Raw genomic sequence first — 24,155 nt, forward strand, 5'->3', positions numbered from 1 at the left:
CTTCCTTTTCCATATCTCTGGCTGCCAGGCTGGCCACCCCCTAAAAGAGCAGGGGGCACCCTAGCTGGTGTGGCTCAGTGGAGAGAGTGTTGGTTTGCAGACTGAAGGGTCCCAGGTTTGATTCCCATCAAGGGCACATGCCGGGTTTCGGACTCGATCCCCAGTAGGGGGCGTGCAGGAGGCAGCCGATCCATGATTCTCATCGTTGATGTTTCTCTCTCTCTCTCTCCCCCTTCCTCTCTGAAATCAATAATATGCAATCTATATGTATATGTGTGTGTGTGTGTATATATATATATATATATATAGAGAGAGAGAGAGAGAGAGAGAGAGGTAGAAGGAAGCCTTAGTTTTCTCTTTATGCCTCTTTGTGCTCTTTGAATTGTGAGCCACTATGCATGTATTATCTATGCAAAAAAAAAAAAAAATCAACAAAATATCAAAAGAAAACTAAAAATACCAACTATCTTAGCATTGGAAAGAAAGAACGTACTACATGATGCAAACTTGACCCTGGGCGACGGGGTCTGGGGTTTGGACAGGAAACGAGGCACCTCTGGGCGATGCAGCCTTTACACAATCCCTTCCAGCAGTTTTCCTTATCTGCTCCGGTTGGTCTGCCGGACAAGCAATGCTAATTCCCATCATAGTCCACCCACTTCCCCGCGAATTTTCATGGGGTGACGGTGATGGAGACCGACGGCCAAGCAGCGTCCTACCCACCCGGCCTCTCCTGCCCCGTCCCACCTCCTCCTCGCTTGTCATAATTACCAACAAAGGCATTTCTAGGACATAGGAAAATACTGATGACTCATCGAAATGCCAGAAAAGAACTGGAAACAGTTTTCTTTTCTTTTTTTAATTGTGTTCTCACTCATCCCTATCTCGGCCTAAGAAAAAGATTTCCCAGGCTTATTTGTTTGTTTTTAAGCTCTGATGCTGGTCTTGCTTCTCGGATGCTGGTCCTAGCAAAATCCACACCAAGTCCCAGACACTAGAAAAAGTGGCTTCCTTCTTCATTACCCTATCACCTGGACACTTCACGCCTCTAAAAAGTCATTTCCTAGGCTGGGGGGGGGGGGGGGTGTTGTCAAAATGATCTTGCTGGAGGCTCGGACCTCTGTATCCATGAGAATGGGGGAATTAGCATCTGTATTTCACTTAGCTTACATAGTGCTTGTGCGGGCCAAAGTCCGGCGGCCCAGCAACCCCCGGTGAGGGCTTTGTTTTCCGAGCCTCCCTCCGGGTCTGGCACACCTAAGACGTTGTTAATTCAGTGTTTGTTGCCTGAGGAAGGCGGCCCGACTACGGAAACGGGCTTTCCTAAGGCCTCACAGCTCCGAGGGGCAGTAAAGTATATTTAAGCCTAAAACTGGGCTGAGGGTTTCTTCCCCGCCCCCCTGGGTCCTCACCAGTAGGAGTGCTTTGACCATCACTGTGGGGGGGAGGGTTTGCGGGGGGGGGGGGGGGGGGGGCGGCTTTGGTGGGTCCCAGAACGTGCCAGGGGCGGGGTGTGTGGTCACCTCTGACTCTTCTCCTGCAGCCTGTCCAGCTCACCTTTACCAGATGTTCCACTCAGATCCTAACCTGCGCTTACCGGGCAGAGTTGAGCGCCGACGGCATCCTTTAATGACTTCCGGCGGAGAAGGGGGAAGATAAACGTATACGAAGTCAGAAAGCAGCACAGGCCACCTCGGTAGTCCCCTATGACCAGGGCTTGGGATCTGTGTGAGGTGGTGAGACGAAGAGCCACCTGCAACATGGACAGGGAGATGGCACCAGGGCTCACCCGGGGGCCTCTGAGATATGTACTGACTTTAGAGAAAGAGGAGGGGAGACAGAGAGAGAAACAGTAATTTGTGGTCCCACTGATTTATGCATTCATTGGTTATTTCTTGTATGTGCCCTGACCGGGGACTGAATCCGCAAGCTTGGCGTATGGGGACGCCATTCGAACTAGCTGAGCTACCTGGCCAGGGGCCTCTGATTCGGCTCAACATTTACTTCCTTGCTTTGCTGTCTTTCAAATCCATTCTTTTAGTGCCCGTGGGTATCATCCAAACCGGGCGAATGATCATTTTTCCTCGTTGGAGCCAAGAGCATTATCTAAGTGCCCCCATCGCAGGCCAGGTCCCCGCAGAAGGCACGCCCCTGCCACGTGTTAAAACCAGCGCCGCTTCCCGACTGTTTGACACTGTGAGGCCTGACTGTGGATTTGGGGAGTGGAGGTCACAGAGACTCTCCCCGTTGTTTGAGGAGAAGGGTCTCTGTGACTGTGCATGAGCTTAGGTTGTTGCTGCAATTATTTTCTACAAAGAAGACTCCATTCTGAGGGCCTTCCTGCGGCTTAGGAGCAGTTATGGGTCGTTATAGATGTAAGTGACAAGCAGGGCTTGGGTTTGTTTGGAAGAGAGCATGAAGTTGACAGAAAACTACAATTTTTTCCCCTTTCTTTCCTGTTTCCCTGGCTAGTCGACTCAGCTAATCTAGTCCCAAATATTTCTTCCTTTGTGACACTTTTTGAGACCCTTTCCAGACAGAAAAAAAAATGCCTTGATTTTCTGTTCCCCAGGCAGTGCCCCCCCCCCCCCCCTTCTCGCTGCCAGGGTAGCGCAGATGACATCTGGTTGTTGTCATGGTTCTGGTCCCGCCTGAGGGCAGAGGCTGTTTAACATCCCTCAGGGTCTCACCTGGAACCTGGCACCACTTCTTTTCTTTAATAAAAATAAAAATCAATTTATATATATTGATTTCAGAGAGGGAGAGGGAGAGAGAAAGAGAAAAACATCAACATCGATGATGAGAATCACTGATCAGTTGCCTCCTGCACGCCCCACACTGGGGATCAAGCCCACAACCCGGGCACATGCCCTGACCGGGAATTGAACCGTGACCTCCTGGTTCATAGGTTGACGCTCAACCACTGAGCCACACGGGTCTGGCGCTGGCTTGAATCGGTGCTGCCTACAAGGATTGAGAATCATGGGAACCCATTTCCGTTCCAGAAAGCCAAGCTCTCGTTTTCTGAGAGCAGGCAGGCTCCTTCCTGTGTCTGTGTGACCCCGACATCAGTATTTACGAGGCTGTCTGTCCCGGGTCAGGACTTGCACCTGATTGGTCTCTAGAATGACTTTTGATCAAGACGGGCATGTTTCCTCGCTGACTCCTGCCAGGGTCATGACGAGGCAGCCTCCACCCTTGCCGTCTGGGATGACACACTGGCCTCCGCTGTCACCGCCTTCCTGTAGTCACTGCCCCACAGAGAGAAGCTGTCTGCAGCCTCACTTCCACGGGGGACCTCGCCAACCGGCCCCTTTCTACAACGGCATCAGGAGAGCAAAATTCAAGCCTGCCTGGCATGGCTCCGGGTTGGAGTGTCGTGTCATCAGCCCATGCACCAAGAGGTGGCCGGTTCAATTTCAGTTCCTGGTCAGGGCACATGCCTGGGCTGTAGATTTGATCCCCTATTCGGAAAGCAACCAATCGATGTTTCTCTCTCACATCAATGTTTCTCACATCGATGTTTCTCTCTCTTTCAGTCTCCCTTCCTCTCTCTAAGCATGTCCTCGGGTGAGGATTAAAAAAAAAAAGAAGAGCAAATATCAGGAAATGAGAAAAGGAGGCAGGGATTTAAAAAATAATTTTTAAATCTGTATATTTTTTGAATAAGTAACATGTTCTCATGGTGCAAAATTCAAAAGGTACAAAAAGCCATCCACAGTGAAGTTTCCCTCCCAGCTCTGTTCGTTAGTCAATCAATGTCCTTCCCGGGAAGAAACCACATCTCATGTGACCACATATTTGAATGTCTCTCTTGTCCTGGACTTTTACTTTTTTGGGAGGTTTCTCATGTGTTCTCCATAAGCAACATGCATTTCCGCCTGCCCCTCCCTCAGCTCCCAGTACCTGGCTGAGCGCTCTGGACAGACACCTGGCAAGTGTTGCGGTTCAGCTGACAGCTTGTCTGGAATACAAGAATACCTGATGAGTCAGGGCGGAGAGCATCTCTGTTTGGTTGTGAATTACCTGCATTTTCATTCACTTAGGTTCCTGTTCTTCTAAGATAAGCCAAGAAGTGCTGATGGTCACATGGGCCTCACTCCCGCCCGCTTCCTTTCCTGAACCATCGCTTCCATGTGTGTGGCTGCCAGTTCAGGATGGTTTGGGGCTCACTCACGCATTTTTCAGTTGTGCAAGAAATGTCAGCATTTTCCAATACTTTTTTGGCCTCTCCGATTGTTTTTCTCTTTTGGCTTCTGCAAGGAGAAATCCTTATCCCTGCCTCATCTCTGCTTCACCCCCGCCCTCACCCCCGTCCCTGGCTCCACCAACATACACCCACTTGCACTTCGGGCCTTCTTCCACCCTTCTCTTCCAGGAACCCCTGGAAAGGAGAAAAACACTGCAAGGAAGAATCCTGTCTTCCCTGGACAGGACTGTCTGTTTGCTTTTTTTTTTTTTAAATATTTCTTTATTGATTTCAGAGAGAAAGGAAGAGGGGGAGAGAGAGAGAAACATCAATGATGAGGATCATTGATCGGCTGCCTCCAGCAGATCCTCTACTGGGGATCGAGCCTGCAACCCAGGCATGTGCCCTTGGCCGGAATCGAACCTGGGAACCTTCAGTCCACAGGCCAACGCTCTAGCCACTGAGCCAAACCAGCTAGGGCTGTCTGTTTGCTTTTGCTCAGGGTTGCTTGTAGGTGTGCAGAGTTCTATGGATTCTTATTTTCTGCCTTCCTCTTTCTCAAGGCAATCTCCCCTGGCCATTGTGGACAGTTCACCGGTGTGTCTGCCACTTCCCGTGCACTCTGGGGCCCTGAGTGCTGGGGACCAGGGGCCTGGGAGAAACTTCCCTCCGGCTTCCTCCCTCCTCTGGATGCTTCACCAGCGGTCAGTCAAGTGGCAGCCCCCGCAGCCATCCGGGTGCCAGGGGCCAGTGATTAAGTAGCCAGGTCTTGAGCTGACTCCATCCTGGGTTGTCATAACTCGGCTGCAAGTTATTTTGGTCTCCGTGACTTGTGGCTGCACCATGATTTCAGTTTGATATCTATCACCAAAGTGACTAAAAGATGAAAATAGAAGCCACAACAGGAAATAAACAACTGCACATGAGATATTTTATTCCATATTCCCTGCCAGCAAATGATTAGAATCAAACTCATTCACAATAGTTTGGTGAACTTCTAAACTTTTTTTTTTCTTTCTTCCTTTTAAACGATCAGAATAGTTTGAAACAGGGTGCTTGTCGGTCTCATTTAGGCCCGTGGAAAGGAAAGGAACTCCCTTTCTAGGCACCCCAGCCAGTCAGGAGTTCTCTGCGCCCCAGCTTCTTTCTTGGAAAGGAAAGGAATAAGAATGTGACTGGGTGGGGCCCGCTCTCAGGAAGCCTCAGGATGTTAACCGATTCAGGGAATGCCAGGGCGCCAATAAAGCAGCACCAGCATTGTAGCTACTTGCCCAGCATCCCACCCATCATCTACTTAGGGCAGTAAAATGGAGGAGGAAAGCCGCGTGGAGAGGGCAAGAGAGGGGTGACGCCTGAATTAAAACACCCACAATTACACTATATGGGAACATATCTCTGCAAGTGTATGCATGTTCCACCCAGACAAGCTGTGACGTCAGATTCAACTCCTGAAACACCCACTACCCCTCCCTGCCCTGTGTGTGCCTGGCCTCTCCTTACAGAGTGTTAGCACCATTGGCCAGATTTCCAAACGTTCAGATTCTCCACAATCCGAAGCTTACTTTGAGTGATGACATTTGATTTTCAGTTTAAGTCCTTTCCGTCACTTCGAGAGCCTTGCCTTGCCTCTCTTGAAGAGTGAAGATCTTCTAGGGAGGCCGGAGCATAGAGAGGAATGGGACCCCGAGAGCAGGAACCTTGCCCAGAGAGCTTCTAAAACCCTGCCAACTGCTCTCCTGATGTGAGGATCACCACCAGTGCAAGTTATTTAACCAGTGAGTGGCAGGGCCCTAGCCAGGAATCAGGTTTTCTGACTTCCAATCTGGTATTTTTTTCGCAGCTTTTCTAAGGTTATACATTTCTCAGACACCTCGAAAATCTCATGTTTGTCTCTTCTATCTTTCCCGGCCTATGCTGATGGGATCACCCACATCTAAACCTTTCCCTCACCCATTTTTCTGTTTTTCTCCTGGGCTTTCCAGGCTGCTACCTTGGCAGGTTGCTTCTTTAGAAAGTTACACACACACACACACACACACACACACAGTGTCTTTTCAATAAGCAACATTTTTATTACAAAATTATGAACTTATACAAGTGCAGCCTATGTGGCCTTACAAAGTAATGTATACACTGAATGGCCATATTATTATGACCACACCATCAGTACTTCACTGACACCTGCAAAACTGAATATTGAAAACTTCCTAAGCAAATACTCAAGGTTTTATTATTATTATTATTATTTGCATAACTAATTCACTTCATTGTACTGATGGGGTGGTCATAATAATCTGGCCACTCAGTGTAGAATGCCAGCTTCTTTCCCATGCTACAATGTTTCTGCACTTGTCATCTCTGGGTAGTCAGGACCCCCTTGCTTGGAGATGATTCTGTAATCAGTGTTCCTGATTTTCTCTCATATTTATATCTCCAAAGGTGCTTTAGGTGGGTTTGGGGTGAGGTCCAAATGGCCCTTTAAGTCCTATCCACTATGTTGATTCCTATGTATTTATTGAGCATCTATTGCATGCCAGACATCTGTAAATTGCTGGAGGAGAGTGGGGCTGAGCTATAACGCAAAGAGTCATTTGTGCTTTTTCCTTTTATTAATGTGTAATTTAGCTGGAAAAATGGAAATAGTACATCTCACCTTTTCTAAAGATCCCTTCAACTCCCCAATCAGTTTCATTGTCCTCCTGATCTCACAATTCTAAATGACATGAAAAAAAAATCGTATTTCATGAAATAAGATGTGAGGTTAGATCACCATGCCAACTAGTGGCCTCGTTAATACCGATGCCTATATATTTAAATCAGTACGTTTCTCAGTACCATCTGCTTTCACAAACTAAACGCTTCTGGTCCTCTGCCCTAGCAATGTTTTACCCGTTTCCATGCAGTCATCTGTCAGCGGGTCTAGGCTTCCTCCAGATCTGGAGTCAGGGGATAAACTCTCTGACCCTAAGCACCTTGAAAGCTACCGGGCCAAAGAGGGCGCAGAAACAGCCCCGCATGCATATGCATGTCCTGGGCAGGTCTGCTCCAAAGGTAACCTTCCCGCGCCGGGAGGCGGGGTGACTGAGGTCTTCCGGGCTCCAGAGGAAACCTGGCGGCGGCGGGCGTGCGAGCCCCTCCCGCTCCCCTTCTCTCGCCTGGATGCTGCCCCTCGCAGCTCGTCAACCAGCCAAATGCATTCCAGAGCTGCGCACAAGACACACTTCTCCAGGCAGTCCTAGAAACCCGAGCTCGGAGCGGGAGAGGGCGGGAGGAGCGCGCGCCCGCCGCTGAGGTCACATTCGCGCCGCCTCCCCGCCCTCGGCGGCCCGGCTGTTCCCTCCAGCGCACACCTCCCAGGGCCTCGGTCCAGTCCAGTGTAAATGTCTTTTAAACCGAGACAGCGCTCTCCTCCCCCTTCCCTCCCGCGCGGCCAAGGGATCTGCCGCCAGGGCCTTTAAAACAAAACGAATGAATGAAGCGCTAGGGCAAGCGCGCGGGACAGCCACGGCGAAGCTCCCCGGGCTGGGTCTCCATCGGGCCACCGACCGGCTCGTTCTGCTCCAAAACTGGTCTGCGAAGCCCGCTGGGTGCCCTCGCGGCTTCCCATTTCTCCTCTGATCCGGCCAGATCTCAGTCGACTCTGGGAGCTTCTTTGCTCCCCACCTTTATTCGCACCCCCCACCAAGGTTCCCCTCTCTGCAAACCCCGGAGGGGGTGGCGGTGGCGGGGGGCGGGGGGCAGAAATAGCTTTTAGAAACCCGATCTGTTGTTTGCGAAACACAATCGCTTTTTTTTTTTTTAAAGCGACAGGGTGTCTAGACGGCCACGTGACGAGGCCGGAGCCGGGCGCGCCACTGCGCAGTGGAACCAGCAGAGCAGAGGGCCCGCGGGGGGTGGGGGGGAGGGAGGCGGCGGCGGCTGGGGGCGGGGGAGGGAAGGGGGAGGAAGGAGGAGGGAAGGGGGCGGGGGCGGGAGGCCTTGCGGGAGGCGACGAGCCTGGGGCACACTCACTCGCTCGCACGGCGCGCGGAGGATCCTGTCCCCGAGCCGCGCCAGCCGAGCCAGCCGGGCGCCTTGCTCGGTCCGCTCGCCGCGCCGAGAGAGCTGCTCCAGACAGAGCCAGCCCGCCGGCGCCGAGCTGCCGAGAGCCCGGCCCCAGAGCCCCTGAGTGCGGCGCGGCGAGCCCCCGGAGGCGGCAGAAGGACCCGAGCGCCAGGAGAGGGCGGACGGGGGACAAGGAGGCTCCCGGCGCGACGAGGAGACTCTCAGAGGAGGAGGCGGCGTGAGGACACCGGGGCCTCCTGCCGCCGCAGCCGGGTTGAGGCGAGCAGCCCATACCGAGAGCTTGGCGGCCAGCAGCGGCCAGGGGAGGGGGCGCCGGCGGCCCCCGCACTAGCCAGCAGCTTGCGCCCAGGAGGGCGAGAGCGCGCGACCCGCCAGGGGCCCGCTGCCGCCGCCGCGCCGCCCTCCCCCGCGCTGTCAGCCCCGCCGGGCGCCGCCGCCGCAGCATCTTTTGCCTCTGCGCCCCCGCCAGCCCCGAGGAAGTCCCCGCCGAGGACCAGAGCTCCTGGGAGCGAAGGAGGAAAGACCAGAGACTCCCCTAAAACACCCAGATGCAGAGGATTGGAGAAGCCTCGCCAAAGCTTTCTGTGGATTAAAAAGATATACGATTTTTTTTTCTTTTGGCAGAAGAAACGGAGAGGAAGACCAGCGGGGATCTGCAAGGAAAAAGGGGAGCTGTAACTCGTGGATACATTTTTTTCCACCCTTCAAACGTCTTGTTCTACTTTGTAAACATTTTCTTTTTTCTTTTCTTTTTTTTTTTTTTTTTTTTAACCCCAGCTCAAGTCTGACGGCCCCAGATCTCCAGTGTGCGAGGAGGTGGTGGTGGTTTTCATTCGGGGCTTTGCATATTTGGTTATTAGATTTTGAGCCTTTATTTCGCCAGACATCTCATGCGGGGTGAAGTCCGCTCGGCCCCCTCCTCCGAGTCTTCGTGTGCACGGAATTTGAGGAGATCCGGTTACTAAGGATATAGAGGAAAAAAATAAATCGCGTGCCTGCTTTTTTAAAAATTGCCTGCTTCTCCCCACCCCCAAATTAAGTTGCTTAGCAAGGGGGAAAGAGGCTTTTACCTCCCTCCAGCAGCTCAGCCGAACGCCTTCCGTTTTTTGCCCCCGCGGATCTTCCATGTAGGAAGCCGAGGCTGGCGAGCCCGACAGTCGGGAGCCGCTGCGGGGGGGCCTCTTTTTGGGGAGGCGCCGACCCCGGCAGGCTTCGCCGACCCCAGGGAAGCGGCGGCTGCGTTCCTCCGGGGTGCGCCGGGGCCCGAGAGCCGCGCTCGGCGCGGGCCGCGCGGGGTGGGGCAGCCGGAGCGCAGGCCCCCGAGCCCCGGCGGGCGCCTCCGGGCCCCCGCGCGCGCCCCGGCCTCCGGGAGACTGGCGCATGCCACGGAGCGCCCCTCGGGCCGTCGCCGCTCCTGCCCGGGCCCCTGCTGCTGCTGTTGTCGCCTGCGCCTGCTGCCACAACTCGGCGCCCGACTTCTTCATGGTGTGCGGAGGTCATGTTCGCTCCTTAGCCGGCAAACGACTTTTCTCCTTGCCTCCTCGCCCCGCATGTTCAGGACCAAACGATCTGCGCTCGTCCGGCGTCTCTGGAGGAGCCGTGCGCCCGGCGGCGAGGACGAGGAGGAGGGCGCGGGGGGAGGTGGAGGAGGAGGCGAGCTGCGGGGAGAAGGGGCGACGGACGGACGGGCACATGGGGCCGGTGGCAGCGGCGCAGGCAGGGCTGGCTGCTGCCTGGGCAAGGCGGCCCGAGGTGCCAAAGGTCACCATCCCCACCCCCCAGCCGCGGGCACCGGTGCGGCCGGGTGCGCCGAGGCGGATCTGAAGGCACTCACCCACTCGGTGCTCAAGAAACTGAAGGAACGGCAGCTGGAGCTGCTGCTCCAGGCCGTGGAGTCCCGCGGCGGTACGCGCACCGCGTGCCTCTTGCTGCCCGGCCGCCTGGACTGCAGGCTGGGCCTGGGGGCGCCCGCCGGCTCGCAGCCCGCCCAGTCGCCCTCGTCCTATTCGCTCCCCCTCCTGCTGTGCAAAGTGTTCAGGTGGCCGGATCTCAGGCATTCCTCGGAAGTCAAGAGGCTGTGTTGCTGTGAATCTTACGGGAAGATCAACCCCGAGCTGGTGTGCTGCAACCCCCATCACCTTAGTCGACTCTGCGAACTAGGTAAGAAGTTGTTCGGCGCCCACCCCCTCCCCCCGGCGCTGCAGTGATGGAGGAAAGCCCCCGTGGGCTGTGTGTGTGTGGAGCCACCGCTCCGGAGGGGAGTGTCCAGCCCTTCCTGGTGGGAGACTTGGGGACGAGTGAAGAAGGGACCGGGAAACTGGAGGGCGTTCCCGGGGGTTCCCTTACAGATGCTTCTCCTATGCTGTCCCGGTGGCGGCTGTGACGCTGCTCGTGCACACACTGCAGACAGGCGGTTAGAAATTAGGCGTCCTCACTTCCGGATCAGCTAAGGGGTGCAGAGAGAAGTAGGGGTCACGCCTCCCCCGCACCCGGAAAGGCGTTGAGGTGTGTGGCCGAGTTGGATTCGGTCCAAGCCCGCCAAGGAAGGCTGGGAGAAGCGAGCTGTAAAGGCTGGGAAGTCTCTGCGCCTTTAGTCAATACGGAGAGTCAGTCACTCGGGCGCGGGGGCCGGGATACTGCCCTGGCCGCGCAGCTTTAGGGATCTGGGGGCAAAGAGGGTTAGGATGGGAGGCCGGACCCTCACAACTCTACCCTCCACGCTGCCAGCCCAGGGTCACAGAGAACGAGGAGTCAGAAGTTGGTTGCTCCCTGCTTCCCTTTCTTCCCGCCCCAGAAAGCACAGCGTTCACTGTAGGGGGTGGTCTGCCGGCCCCTCGGGAGCTGCCCCTCTCTGCGCTGGGCCTGGATCGAGACCCCAGCCGCCACCTCTCTGTCCGCGCGGCCTCCTCCACTGCTTCCCTTTTTTCTGGGTCTAGGTGCAGGGGGGGGGAAGGGTGCGCCCCGGTGCCGACAGAGCCTCCTAAGTTCACCAGCGCACTTGGGGTGTCTCTGGGGTGGGCTGGGAAGGGGAGCCGGGTGCTCCCCCGCGGGTGCCTCCCGGAGCGGCGGGGGCGGTCCGGGGCGGGGGTGTCGGGCGCTGGGAGCGGGGTCTGAAGTCCGGGGACTAGGAAGGGGGGCTCCGTCGCCCCCCGCCCTGGGAACCGAAGTGCGCGGCCCGCAGAGCCGCGGCGGGCCGGGTGGTTTCCAGCCGGGGCCGGCGGAGCGCCGCGGTGGCGTCCGCAGACGCGGAGGAGCGGAGCCCGCGGCTGGCGCCAGGCGGCCTCTTTTGTTTATCTGACAGCTAAATATCAAGGCGATCACCGCCTCGCGGCCCTGCCTCCAACCCCCACAGCTAAGACAAACAGTTGGGCTGAAAGAATGCCTCTGTTATCGTAAGTTTTTATCTCTGGTTCTCATGGCTCGGCCTTTATTTTCTCTTACTTTCTTAATTCCAGAGTCTCCTCCTCCTCCCTACTCCAGATACCCGATGGATTTTCTCAAACCAACTGGTGAGTGGATGATTTTAAAAATATCCTTCGTCTCTGGAGTGAGACACAGAGCCTCTAGAACGCGGGTTTTTATGTCCTGGCAGCGGCCTGGGGAGGCGCTGGGTTTGCCTGGAGGTGGTTATAGGTTTCCTGTGCTGGAAGTTTGGATGTTTCTGTTTTTGTTGTGGCTGGAGATTATATGTATGCATGTGTGTGTGTGTGTGTGTGTGTATAAATTTTTAAAGGGTTTCTTAGATGTGCTTTACAATTTGTTCTTTTTCCCATGTATTTGCACCGGGATCAAATTGGCTCAGGTTTATTAACACGTGGAATTGGATCCACACAGAAGTGTCTTGGGAGCCAAAGAGGACAGGTTGATGGGAACATTTGGAGGCTTTGTGAGCGCCGGTGGAGTCAGGGGGAAGAATGGATAATTCGGTGGAAGGGAAGGCAGTTTAAAAAGGTGCAGAGAAGACTCTGGTTGGGAGTAAAAGGTTTAGAAGATGTAAGAAACCAAGACGAAACCACCCTCATGGGCTTCCTCTCCTCCCTCCCCGGCAAGTCAGCACTCCTCCCGGATTTTCTCAGAATTCTAGGTCGGGGCTATAAAAGTTTCTGGCATAGCTCTGCCTGCCTGTTGCTTTGTCACCGGGTGGCATGGGGCCAGGCCAAAAGCTCATTGGAGACTGGCACCAGCCCTGTTGTGATTGTCTGCATTCAACTCCTGGCTGGCAGTGCAGGGCTCACCCTATGGAGCTGGCAGTGCCCGGGGGAGTGGAGGGCGGGGGGGGGGGGGGGGGGGTCAGCAAGGCAGGGAAGGAAGGGCCGTGGGGGTGACCAGGGGGTGGCCCTGTGTCCAGGAGCCCCTTCTTACGGAGGGAGGCTCCTCAGCTGAAAAGTAGTGATTGTAGCTTTGAAACTCTGTGCTCGGTGTACTGGATGCCTGGAAAATAGAATGTTATTTTTTGCCAAGGTTCTGAGAAAAGTGAAGGGTTGGGCCTCATTTCGCTCTTGGAATTCTACAAGTCCTTCGCCTCCTGAGTTTTGCCTGCTGGGCTTTCCCCCCACTAATTAAAAGTTTTGCTGGGGCGTTGTCATAAATTAAATACTTTAATGAACGGTGTAACCGAAGCCCACAGCCCTCCCGGGACTCCGCGCCGCTCCCTCAAGTCGGGCAGGCGTTGCTGCTTGCCTGGTGCCTGTCTAATAAGTGGCCTGCAAAGCATGTGATATTTTGCTTTCGATTTACAAAACACCAGATAAATGGTCATTAATGAGGAGATAACCAGCTCTCTGTATTTGCAGCAAATGTTCACGGAAATTATCAAGCCCTGTTTTCTCAAAGAATAACTTTGACAGGGTTTTTTGGCTTCAAGACCCAAGAATTCTTTCCTGAGGTTAGCTCTCCAAAGGCCACCTCTGTCCTGTTTTTGTTTTTTTCTTCCATAGTCTTCAAATTTGGAAGATTTCCCCAAAAGAGAGACAGACCAGTCACCTTGACCACCTCCCTGGAGTAAAGGCAACTAAGGATAAAATGTCCCCAGAAACCTATACCCATAGAAGAAAAGGGTTATATTCTCTTGGGTTTCCTGCAGAGATACCGGAATAAGCCTGTTCACCCGATTTAAGCGGCCATCCTGCCAGGCCAGGACATTTCAGTGAGTGGAGTGATATATTTATTCATTAGCAAGTGTTGACATTAGGTAGCAAAATGTGTGTAAACAGAGAAGCCACAAAGACAGGAGTGTGCCATTTCCAAGGGGGAGAAAAGTTCTGCAGATCAGCCAATAGGAAGTGATTAACCTGCCAATCGGAAACTGAAACAGCTGGTTACTCACCCAAAATGCTTTGTGTAAAATAAAACAACAACAACAACAAAAGAAATGAAGAAACGGAGGTGGTGTTTGAGGACATGGAGGGTGGTAACAGGGGAAGCCCCGGGGAAGGAACTGTCCTGACACTTGGAAGGGGCTGGGGCTGGTTTTGCTGGCTACTCGGGCCAGGGGTGATGAGGTCAGATACACAGATGAGGGGGCTGCCCAGGTTTTTCTCCTCACCTTATACGTGGGAGAAGAATATTTGGCTGGGGAATTTAGATCTGCCACTTACATGCATTCTTTATTACTAAAAGTTTTAAAATAGATTTCAGAGAGGAAGGGAGAGAGAAACATCAGTGATGAGAGAGAATCATTGACCCGCTGCCTCCTGCACACTCCACCCTGGACCTGCAACCCGGGCATGTGCCCTGACCGGGAATCGAACCCTGACCTCCTGGTTCATAGGTTCACTGAGCCACGCCGGCTGGGCTGCCACTTACATTCTTAAGTTTCTAAGCTCTGGGTGGAATTTTTGGTCTTGGGTTACTAGGTGAGAACCAGTCATAAGGCTTTTACAATGGACAACTGTTAAAATCTTAACCAGTTGCGCAACTCAGGGAATCCTTTCTGTGAAGTCTTCCAACTTGAGATGCGGCAGCGGGAAGGGGGCTGGATCCTAACCTGCAGCTGTCAGAGGGACCCGGGGCTGAAAGCCACGCTCCGTTTTGCTGTGGTTCACTGCCCCCTCGGTGAGGGCCTGAGGTTTGTTGACCTGGGTGCCAGGTGGTCCCAGCCAGCAGCATTTTCTGGGAAGGAGCGTTAGAGTAACCTAGGGACAGGGTGGCTGTGTGTCCTGGGGCAATCAGAAGTGACGAAGACCCCCTCCTTCCCTCATTGCGCCAAGGGTAAGGGCATGGTGTTTGCAGTGAGATCTCACTTCATGGAGGGGGTGGCTCTTGTGCCCCATGGTTGGAAGCATGGATGGGGACGGGGCTGTTGCTGGGGGTTAGGCCCAGGGAGCTAGTGTCCATTGGCAGATGGAGCCTCCAAGTCCAGCTGGGAAGTTAGGGCCCTAACCTGCCTTTACCTGCTAACTCGGCCTACTCTGACCTTTTCCAGGCCTCTTTATAAATCCAGATGGTCAAAGAGTTACCATTCATTTGCTCAGTTTTTGCTTCATTCATTCATTCATTCTGCAGGCCTGATGATGTGCCTGCCTAAAAACTGGGATACTTCCAATGCAGTAGGTTGTCCTTCTGTGACCAGGGTTATGGATTGGGGCAGAGCTGGGACGCTCCGTGTTTGGTGGTGGTGGTGGCGGCGGCCGTGGGTCCTCTGTCCTGGATAGCATTTAGGAAGCTCGGAACTAAGTTGACAAGACTATCCTGGCTCTGGACACCTTGTACTCCTCCACTGATCCCCAGGCTTGCATCTCCTAGGACAGTGGTCTCCAACCGGTGGTCCGCGGACGCAGTGGTCCGTGAGGTCCGAAAGGTTGGCGACCGCTGTTCTAGGACTCTTGCTGCTGGGAGAGGGAGTGAGCTCCCACAGGCCCCACACTTGCTGGGTGCTTGGCCGTGTTTAGGCTTTAGGAGTGTGTGCCAGCCTGGGCTCTGGGGAGTGGGCATCACCAGCCGAAGCAGAGCCCCTGGCTTTGCAGCTGTTCTCTGGCTGAGCAAGCGATGGAGGTGTGGCTGCCTTGACCTTACTTTACAAGCCTTGGCCGTAGCTTGGGGCCAGTCTGGATGCGGAAGCCTCTTGGCCTGCCTGCTGCAGGGCAGGGAGCGAGGGCTCTGGGGCCTGGGGAGGGAGCGTTTGGGACAGGTGCTGAACCCTTGGGCATGGCCCAGCGCACCGGGTGGTCCCTTGGGCTAGTCAATGACGCCTCAGTTTACCTGGGTGCCAGTCGAACAGGTATACTTTGCTACTTCACAGGGGTGGTAGAGAGGCCTAATTAATGTTTGTAAATCCCTCCTGAGATCAAAGACTCTGCAGAAGGGCAGAGCACCATTTCATAAAAACGCTTGTGGTTGCCAGTGCGGAGCTGGCTTACCTTTGATCTGAGACAGGCCGACACCCTGAATGTGGTCCCAGCTCTGCTCTGAGAGGCCGGGCCCTTCCTTTGAAACACACCTTGCCCTGGGATTCAGCCAGCCAGGACTGGGTGGGGGGAGCAGAGCAGAGCGGAGCGGAGCGCCCTGGATAAGTCATCGTGGTTGATGTGGGAGTGTCTTCCATTTGGGGGTAGGTAGCAGCCAATCTGTAGAACATGCAGAGACCATCCAAGTAGCTTTAGAAAGTGCAGGGGACACACCATGCAACAAGCAACTCCATTTCCTGCCCTCCCCCATTGTTTTCCATTTGATTAAGTGTATCCTGTAAAACTGTATATTCCTGTTAGGAATTGTACTTTACACTGATACAATGAGATCAGACACAGGCTCTCCCTCCCTGCCTCCCACCACTCCTCGTTTCCCCCTCTCCGGGTTAAGAGAGTTCTTGAAAAGTTGTGTTTCCAGCCTGCGAGAATGCCACAGGATGCTGGGGAGGGATGAGAGAGAGCCGAGGGGGGTAGGCAGCAGAAACCCAGAGGTGCCTGGGCGTTACCTGTAGGCCCCCTACCTCCCTTTATCAGGTCATGGAAACAGCTGCGGGGCTAGTGAAAGGCTCCCGTGGGCCACTGGCCTCCAGACTGTTCTTTTGCTTGGTTTCCTATTGACCAGGTGGTTTCAGTGGGAAACTGTAACGTTCATCCAGGTACCTCCTGCTAGTGGCCTGGGCTGGGGACCGGTATCTGCAACGTCCACCCTGGTGTGGTGTTTGCTGCCCAGCCGGAAGCCCCTTCTCTGAGCCAGCCTTTCTCGCTGGACTTGAGTAAGACGGGGTCTGGTGTAGTTTTGTTTCCTGGGACTGATTAGTTCTGATTTGTGGGCATTATTTTTTGTTTTGTGTTAATTGCTTGGCGGGAAGTTGGCAAGTCTGTCTGTCGATTTCTCAGCTCGGTTTGTCATTATTCTCATTGGCTCTCAGGTCACTGGGGCTAGTACCTGAGGGTTCCACAGTATAGGGAGCACAGACAGGATCTGAAGGGAACTCATGTGCTGGGTGCCAGCAAGCGAGGGCAGAGAGCCTTGCAGGTCCGGGGTTGCCTGGGAAGGTTTCCAGAGATGGGGAGTGTGGACTAGACCTGGAAGCAGGTAGAGAGCATTTCCCCTCCGGCTGGGAGTCTTGCTGGGAATGTTCTTGCTCTTGATCTGGTGGTGGCTCTACACAGGTGTAGGCATGAGTACAGGTCATGGAGTTATACCTGAGAGGTGGATTCTCTCCTGTGTTTGTTGCACCTCAGTTAAACAGGAGAAAGAAGCCCCTGTAGCCCAACCCCCGTCTCGAGAAAGTCCTAAGAACTGGGAAGTTTGTCTTGAAAAAGATGAGGGTGAGACATTGGACCATGGGGGTGGCAGAGAGACCCCTGGGTCCAGGCAAGGAGGCCCTGGGATCCATGGCAAGGGAGACGGCCGCCAGGGTTGAGAGTCAGAACCTGGGCCCCCTTTGACCTTGGCAGCTACCTGGTTTCCTCGATGGGGGAGAAATTCCAGCCAGTCTGCGATGGAGCCTGACTTGACTAATGATTAACTGGCCTCGGAGGAGCCCAGACGGGGGACAAGGTGCTGTGGTCTGTCTTATGATGGGCAGCGAGCCCTGAGCGGCCCATTCATACTCAGCCTCGTGGCTGGGAGTCAGCAGTTTGGAATGTGTGGTTTCTCTTTAATGCTGGTTAGAATGTGCTTAAAAATTAATCTTGGTGTTTTTATTTATTTGTGTATTAATTTCTTTCTCTCCCCTTTTCAAATCCGCAGCAGACTGTCCAGATGCTGTGCCTTCCTCCGCTGAAACAGGGGGAACGAATTATCTGGCCCCTGGGGGGCTTTCAGGTAAGACACCTTCTCGGATTTTCCTGGCAAATTCCAAGACCTTGAAATTACTGGAGATGGAGGAACGGGGGGGAGGGGAGGGGTGGCCAGCCTTCTATCACCCCAGCTGGTCTGGGATTCTCACTTTTCTGTGCGTTAAACTGGATGTGATCTTGGTGTCGCTGGGGCCCTTCAGCTCATCATTCTGAAGCCCTGACACACCAGGACACAGGGCCGCTCCCTGGGTGAGGAAATGGGGTCCACCTGGGACGGGTGTTGTGCTGTGTTTTATGGTTGTTGTTAAGCAACCCCTGGCTGGGGGCGTCCATGTGGCGACCTTGTTGTCATCAGTTCATAGGTTCCAGCTCTTGTTTTTGCTCTTGTCATGTGGGCTTTGGGGGTCTCCAAGGGGAAGGGTCCGCTTTTCGGGAACTTGTCGAAGACAGATCCCAAGTGTAGGAGGGGCATTCAGAGCAGAAGCCCTTGGTGCTTCTCCAAGTCCTGATTCCCCATCCAGCTCGGGGCCGGATGCCGGATGCCAGGGACAGGGTCTGGGCACAGACACAGGCACTCACGCTGCTGCTTCCCAGGAGGGAGGGTTTTCCTTAGAGCTGGTGGTTACGGGATTGGATGAGGGGCCTTGGGTCGCCCGAGCATCACTGTCCCTGAGAGAGGAGAAGAGAGTGATAAACTCGGGGAAACTCACTAGCAATGTACCTGAGAGGCATTGCTGTTCTTTTCCAAAGCCATCCTGTTTCCACCTGTCTTTCCGCCCCAGGATGCCACCACTGGATTTTCTAAAAACTAGCTACAGCAAGAGGAAAGTAACCCGGGGGAACATTCCAGCAGCGTCTGGGCATTTGTCCTTTCTTGCCTTTGTTTCGGGCACTGGTGTAGGACCACGGCGGCTCAGAGGGACGCTGTAAGACTGTCTGTGGGGGATTGTGGTGCATCCTCTCCTGTGAGGTGCCCGACTGGTCGAGCGTCGCTCAGGCCCAGGTCATCCCGGACAGTCCGGCCCAGCGCCTCACCAGGAATGGAGCTTGCGGAGAGTGTCTTCGGGGAGACCTTGTTTGTTTTTATTTCTATGCAGTATATACTCTGAGTGTTATCTGAGACAGAAGGGATTGTTGACTCAAAGCTCCTAATGAAAACTGAGCTGGACAAAGTGGGACCCCCAGAGCGGGGAGGGGGCTCAGGCTGGGAGGGAGGATGGGAGTGAGCCAGAGCTTGCGAGGAGGGGAGGCCACGCGGGAACGCGGGAACTGTGTCTTTTCTGCTTTCTAAGGCTCCGAGAGTTCCCGAAAGAAAGAAGGCCAGGGAGAGGAAAGGGTCTGGGCACAATAACACTGAGGATGCTGTTAGATGGTTTTGTTTTTAAATCCTGAGCATGCAGGAGGCACCCGGCCCCTCTGAACCACATGAAGTAAGCAGGGGAAGTGGCAGCTTTTGAAAGGGGGCCTTGGGAAGGCTTGTCTGATTGATAACATCTTGTCTGTCTCCTCTGCTGGAGGAAGTGACGACACCTCCCTGTGCGCCCCACAGCTGAGCATTGCGACCCACTAAACAGGACACCCCATGGAGCCCCTTCTGAGATGGGTGGGCTTCTTGTCCCAAAAGCTTTTCCAGTTCTAGAAAGAAACGGGGTGTGTGTGTGTGTAAAACAGTTATTAATCCTGCCCCCCCTCACCCCCTCATAATTGCAACCAGTTAGATGAATGAGGAGCTGCTAGGAAGGCGTGCTTGCCTCTGAAGGGATCCCGTGGTTTAACAAAACTGCAAGAAGGAAAAAAAGGGGGGGGCCTAACATGAAAGAGCATTTGTTTTGAATTTCAGCTCTTGATTTACTAATTCCCAAGGCTTCAAAGTTTGAGCTCTTTCTTCTTTCCGTTCGGAGTTGGAGCAGTTTATTAATAATGTGCCGCGGGGGGGAATTGAAGAAATTGTGTTTTGGGTTGGTGCCCGCGGTTTGGGGGTGTCTGGAGGGGAGGTGATGGGCATGGAGAAAACCTAGGGTTACACCCTTTGCATCGAGAATGCCCCCCAAAAGATGATTGTACTGGCCGGGGGCCAGGGCAGAGGGTTTTGTAAATGGAGACGGCCCAAACCTCCTCCTCTGCAAGAAGTTGATCTTTCCATGGGGGGGTGGGGGGCAGGGCGGGGTGTGTCTGCCTTGCAGAGGATGAGGCCATTGGGGGCTGCGGTGGCTGCAGAGCCGGGGGGAGGGGGGGGGGGCTGCTGGGCAGGGGAAGGGGTTAGCAGAGGCAGGAGGGTGAGAGCCTGCTTTGGGGATGGGAAGGTAGGCATCCAGGTGCGAGCGGTGAAAGCGCCCACCAGGATTGCCTCCTCCTTCCCCTCCTCCGCCTTGAAATAACCTCTCTGAGTGTCTCTTTCACAGGCCCTGTGTGCTGTTTTCCTTCCTGTCCTGCCCCGGCCGAGAGCGGCCTTAATGAATGGGGCTCAGTTTAGGGTGGGCGGCAGGTCGGCAGCGGGAGCCAGGGCTTGATGCTCTTGGCACGGGAAGAAGGGAATGAAAAACAGCCGAATGTGAAAATGCGGGGCCTCGGCGGTGGGGGTGGGGCTGTGCTCAAAGGCATGCCCCTCCCGAAATGCAGGGTGATTCCAAGGCGGGCCCTTCCCTTTCCTGCGAGGAAGGGGAGAGGAAGGGGAGTGGGCGGCCGGAGCCCTGGGAGCCGGCCTGCTGGCTGCGGGTCGGAATTCCAGCCTCGCAGCGGGGCTGGACGGGGACAGGCCCTGGCCTTCGGGCCTGCGGCGAGCCGACCCCACCCCTGCACGCTTCCCCGGGCTGGGAAAACGGCACATTTTTAGAAGGCTGGGACTCGGTTCCAGGAGGTCGTACTTTCATTTCTGACAGCCAGCGCTCCGAGACAGATGGATTGCTCCGCGCGTGGCGGGTGGGGGGGCGGGGAGGGGGGTGGGGGGGTGCGTACATGCGCACCAGCGAGCTGTGCTGCCGACCCCCGCTAGCCGGTCCGGTGCGCAGGCTCCTGAGCAGACAGGTGCCCGCAGGCGGGTCTGGGACGGGCCTGGGCCCTCTCGCATGGGGTCGATGGCCTTGAGCACGTGCGCTTTGGGGGCAAGGGAGTGAGTGTGGGTGGGTGGGTCGGTCCGGAATTGTGGCCCGAGTTCGGTGCCTTTTGAAAGGCATCCGACTCTACGACTCCAGAAGCGGCCCTTGCTGCTGGGAGGCGTCCTGGCCTAGGAAGACCCGCCTGGGGAGGGGCGGTCCGGCCCTGACAGGAGCTTCCAGGTTCGGCTTGCTGTTGGAAGTGGAGGGGATTGGCTCCCAGAGCTCTCGCTGTGTCTCTGGTGATGGAACGCATGTGCTAGACGCTGTCATCTCTGCAGCTCCCATCTGTGGTTGCAGGGAGGGGGCTTCTGCTGTCCTGGTTTGGGGGAGGGTGAAACAAGCACCCTCTCACTTGGAAGTTGTAGGTTATTCACCCGTTCTCCGGCCTCCTCCTTGATCTACTGCAGTGCCTGGAGCTGGCTGGGCCTCACCCCTGCAGACCTCCCCGGTGGGGGCAGGGTGTGGAGGCCAACCACCATTTGCACGTGTTTAAACTTCCAAAGAGCTGGCACTGTGGGCTCCCAGGAGGGCGGTGGGAGGCTCTGTCCCACCATCCCAAGGGAGGCCAACTCCTTTGCTAGTCCTTAAGGCCCTTGTAGAGTTTTGTCTGAGTCCGTGGTCGGCAAACTGGCCCCTTGAGTGTGGCTCTTCCACAAACTACCATGTGCGGGTACGCACGTACAGTGCGATTGAAACTTCGTGGCCCTTGCCACAGGGCCGAAGAGCCGCATGTGGCTCGCGAGCCGTGGTTTGCCGACCACTGGTCTGAGTGATGGGAGTGTCCTTACAACAGCAGCCCCTTCCGGAACCCTCCTTGATCCCTGCTGTCATCCATGGTAGTCTCAGGAGTCTTCAGAAATACCTGTATGATCTGAAAATTGGGTCCTGGCTCAGTCCAAGTGGCTTGGGAAAGCTTGCTCCATTTTTTAAGGAAAGCTATTCAGCCTCATGTGAACAATTATGTATTGTCTGGCTTGGGTTGGTGATGGCAAACTGGGAACCCCGGCGGCTGTGGCTGGGTTTCTGGGGTCTCCTTCCCCTGCCTGGGAACAAGCAGCCTGTGGTTGCACTGAGCTCTCTGATGCCAGGTGGGGGTGGGGAGGTGGATTGAACTCATCCAAGTAGCAAGAGCATTAGGCTTGGAGGGATGAGTCAGATAGACCAGCACATGTGACCCTTCCCTACTCCCCAGGCCACGGTGAGAAGTGACAGTCTAATCTCTAGGGACCCAGTCCATATCTCGCTAAATGCCAGCATAGTGACTCAGAGCTAGGGCCCGCTCACCTGGGGCACACCCACGCCGTGAAGACCAGTCCCGGACAGCAGCTTGGGCTGTGGGCTGCCGCCCTCTGGAGAAGGGCTCACTGCTAAAACCCCTTTTGTCCCAGAAAGAATGAGGCTGACGGTCAGGCAGGGGTTAAATGCAGGGTGGCAGCATTTAAAGTCTGGGGCAGATGTGGGCTGCTCTGCCTGCCAGACTAGATGGGCTGCTGCCTCATACATCCTGTTGTTGAGGCAGAACAGGCCACGGCGAAGGGGGAGAGGGTCAGGGGAGGGCTAGGTGCTGGTGTAGCTTTTGGCTATGGTCTAGCACACTGCCCCGCCCTCCCCCTCGGGCCTTTTCTTAGCAGAGCCTGGCTGGGGCTGGGTTATTCTTGAAGACCTGTGGGCCCTGACTGGTTTGGTTCAGTGACTGGAATCTCCTGAATTACAGTCTGTTGGTGGGGTGCTGGCATCTGTAGTTTTTGAAGACAAGTTGGGGAACCCCAGGTGTAAGGGGTGGAAGGCTCTGTGTTCCCGCGAGGAGTTTCTTTGGTGGCGGAGCAGGTTTTCTGTGATTCTATACAGCGGCCTCCCCTTATGTACCGTTTCATTTTCTGCGGATTCAGTTTCCCAGAAATAAAGCAGTTCCTAAGGTTTATATTGCGCCCCCTCTGAGGAGCGTGATGAAATCTCTCTCCATCCCATCCCATCCCATCCCATCCCATCCCATCCCATCCCTCCCCTCCTCCGTGAATCGGCCCTTTGTCCGGGGTCTCCGTACGGTAGACACTGCCTAGTGGCCTCACAGTGATCAGATCCACCCTTACTTCACTTCCTGGTGGCCCCGCAGTGTAAGAGCAGTGACGCTGGTGGTGGGAGTGGGCCACAGAAGCCTACAGAGCTTCCTTCAAGTGGAAAGGTGGCCGTCCTCAACTTCCACCATCACGAGAAGGACGGTGAACAGTACAAGGCAGTTCGAGAGAGGCCACACTCACACAAGTTGTGTTACAGAACGTTGTTGTCATTGTGAACCTGTTCCTGTACCTACTTTATCAATTAAACCATCACAGGTCTGTTTGTCTAGGGAGAAACATAGTATATATGGGGTTTGGTACTTTCCGCAGTTTCAGGCATCCACTAGGGCAGTGGTCGGCAAACTGCGGCTCGGCAAACCGCGGCTCGCGAGCCACATGCGGCTCTTTGGCCCCTTGAGTGGGGCTCTTCCACAAAATACCGACTTCTGCGCGTGGGCCACGAAGTTTCAATCGCACTGTACGCGCGTGCCCGCACGTGGTATTTTCTGGAAGAGCCACACTCAAGGGGCCAAAGAGCCGCATGTGGCTCGCGAGCCGCGGTTTGCCAACCACGGCACTAGGGGGTCTAGGAATGTATCCCCCTCAGATAAGGGGAGCCTGCTGTATATGCTGCCGTAGTGAAGCAGATGAGTACCTAGCTTTTTGAGCCTCTCCCCAAATAAGGCTTTTGCTTGATTGCAGAAACTTGACGAGGTGTGTTAATGCTGTGTCTTTGACAAAGAAGTGGCCCATGGGACAGGCTTTCCCTTTGGGGTGATAAGAATGCCCTGGAACCCGATAGTGGTGCTGGTCTCGCAGTTCTGAGAACGCACTCCATGTCACTTCGTGGTAAATTCCATGTTACGGGTAGTTTGCCACAACATTAAAAAGCAGTGCCTTGTGGCAGCTTTTAAGCACGTGCAGATATTTAGATAATCAATAAAAAACAGCGACTCTGAGGATAAAAATGGAGAGACACCTGTTGGCTGCCTGGGGGTCCACTGTTGCTAGACACTTGTTTCCAAAGCACCTCTGAGGTCTCCTGGGGCTGGGGTGTGCGTCGATGAGCCCAGCTCTCTGACTCAGTTTACCTGAAGGAGAGTGCCCTATGGTGTGTTTTTCGAGCCTGACCTTTCTGGATGGGAGGTGCCTGCACGGGCTCCCCACCAGCTCGAGGCAGAGGCTGTCTCCCAAAGCCGGGGGTCCCCCCGACCTCACGCTGGCTGATCAGACCCCTCCTGTGGCCCTGCTGCCGGAGCCCCGGTCCCCCTGGTCCGCGTGACATCCTCGCCCAGGTTCTAGGGCCGCGGCGGAGGCGGGAGGCGCGCCGGGAGCCGGGAGGATACTGTACAGCGCGGCCGCCGGGAGGTCACCACTGGCCCTACCGTCCTTCTCGCTCGTGCTGAATGGCGAGCCCGAGCCTGGCGGCCTGCCTACTGTCACGGAGAGGCTTCCTCCCCGGGCTATTTTCAGCGGGAAGATATTATTAACTGCTGAGGCACAGCTCTGGATTTAGTGGCTAGCACACCGGGAAAGC

At 55.1% G+C, this 24,155-nt stretch overlaps 2 protein-coding genes across 6 annotated transcripts in view; one reads left to right on the plus strand and one right to left on the minus strand.

Moving 5' to 3' along the window:
• Nucleotides 1–8,975: 8,975 nt before the first annotated feature.
• Nucleotides 8,976–9,766, minus strand: LOC118662697 (translation initiation factor IF-2-like). Its single transcript, XM_036321383.1, has 2 exons — nucleotides 9,325–9,766; nucleotides 8,976–9,215 (listed from the first exon to the last, which is right to left on the minus strand). Exons 1-2 carry the CDS (start codon nucleotides 9,736–9,738, stop codon nucleotides 9,213–9,215), a joined length of 417 nt encoding a protein of 138 aa, XP_036177276.1. The 5' UTR covers nucleotides 9,739–9,766; the 3' UTR covers nucleotides 8,976–9,212.
• Nucleotides 9,767–9,768: 2 nt separating this feature from the next.
• The window catches only part of SMAD7 (SMAD family member 7), a 28,755-nt gene continuing 14,368 nt past the window's right edge, over nucleotides 9,769–24,155 (plus strand). The window contains exons 1-3 of one of the 5 annotated variants that reach the window (XM_036321377.1): nucleotides 9,769–10,414; nucleotides 11,710–11,763; nucleotides 17,417–17,491. In XM_036321377.1, coding sequence (XP_036177270.1) covers nucleotides 9,805–10,414; nucleotides 11,710–11,763; nucleotides 17,417–17,491 — 739 coding nt within the window. In that variant the 5' untranslated portion in view covers nucleotides 9,769–9,804. Of the gene's footprint in view, nucleotides 10,415–10,784; nucleotides 11,012–11,709; nucleotides 11,764–17,416; nucleotides 17,492–24,155 lie in introns of those variants that run through there. The other 4 variants (XM_036321378.1, XM_036321382.1, XM_036321379.1 and 1 more) reach the window with 4 other exon arrangements.

This window comes from Myotis myotis, unplaced genomic scaffold, assembly GCF_014108235.1.
Source record: "Myotis myotis isolate mMyoMyo1 unplaced genomic scaffold, mMyoMyo1.p scaffold_m19_p_9, whole genome shotgun sequence".
NCBI lineage: Eukaryota > Metazoa > Chordata > Mammalia > Chiroptera > Vespertilionidae > Myotis > Myotis myotis.

Bases quoted from the DNA above. Each gene is read 5' to 3' on its own strand.
- LOC118662697 (XM_036321383.1), bottom strand. From the start codon at position 9,738: ATGAAGAAGTCGGGCGCCGAGTTGTGGCAGCAGGCGCAGGCGACAACA.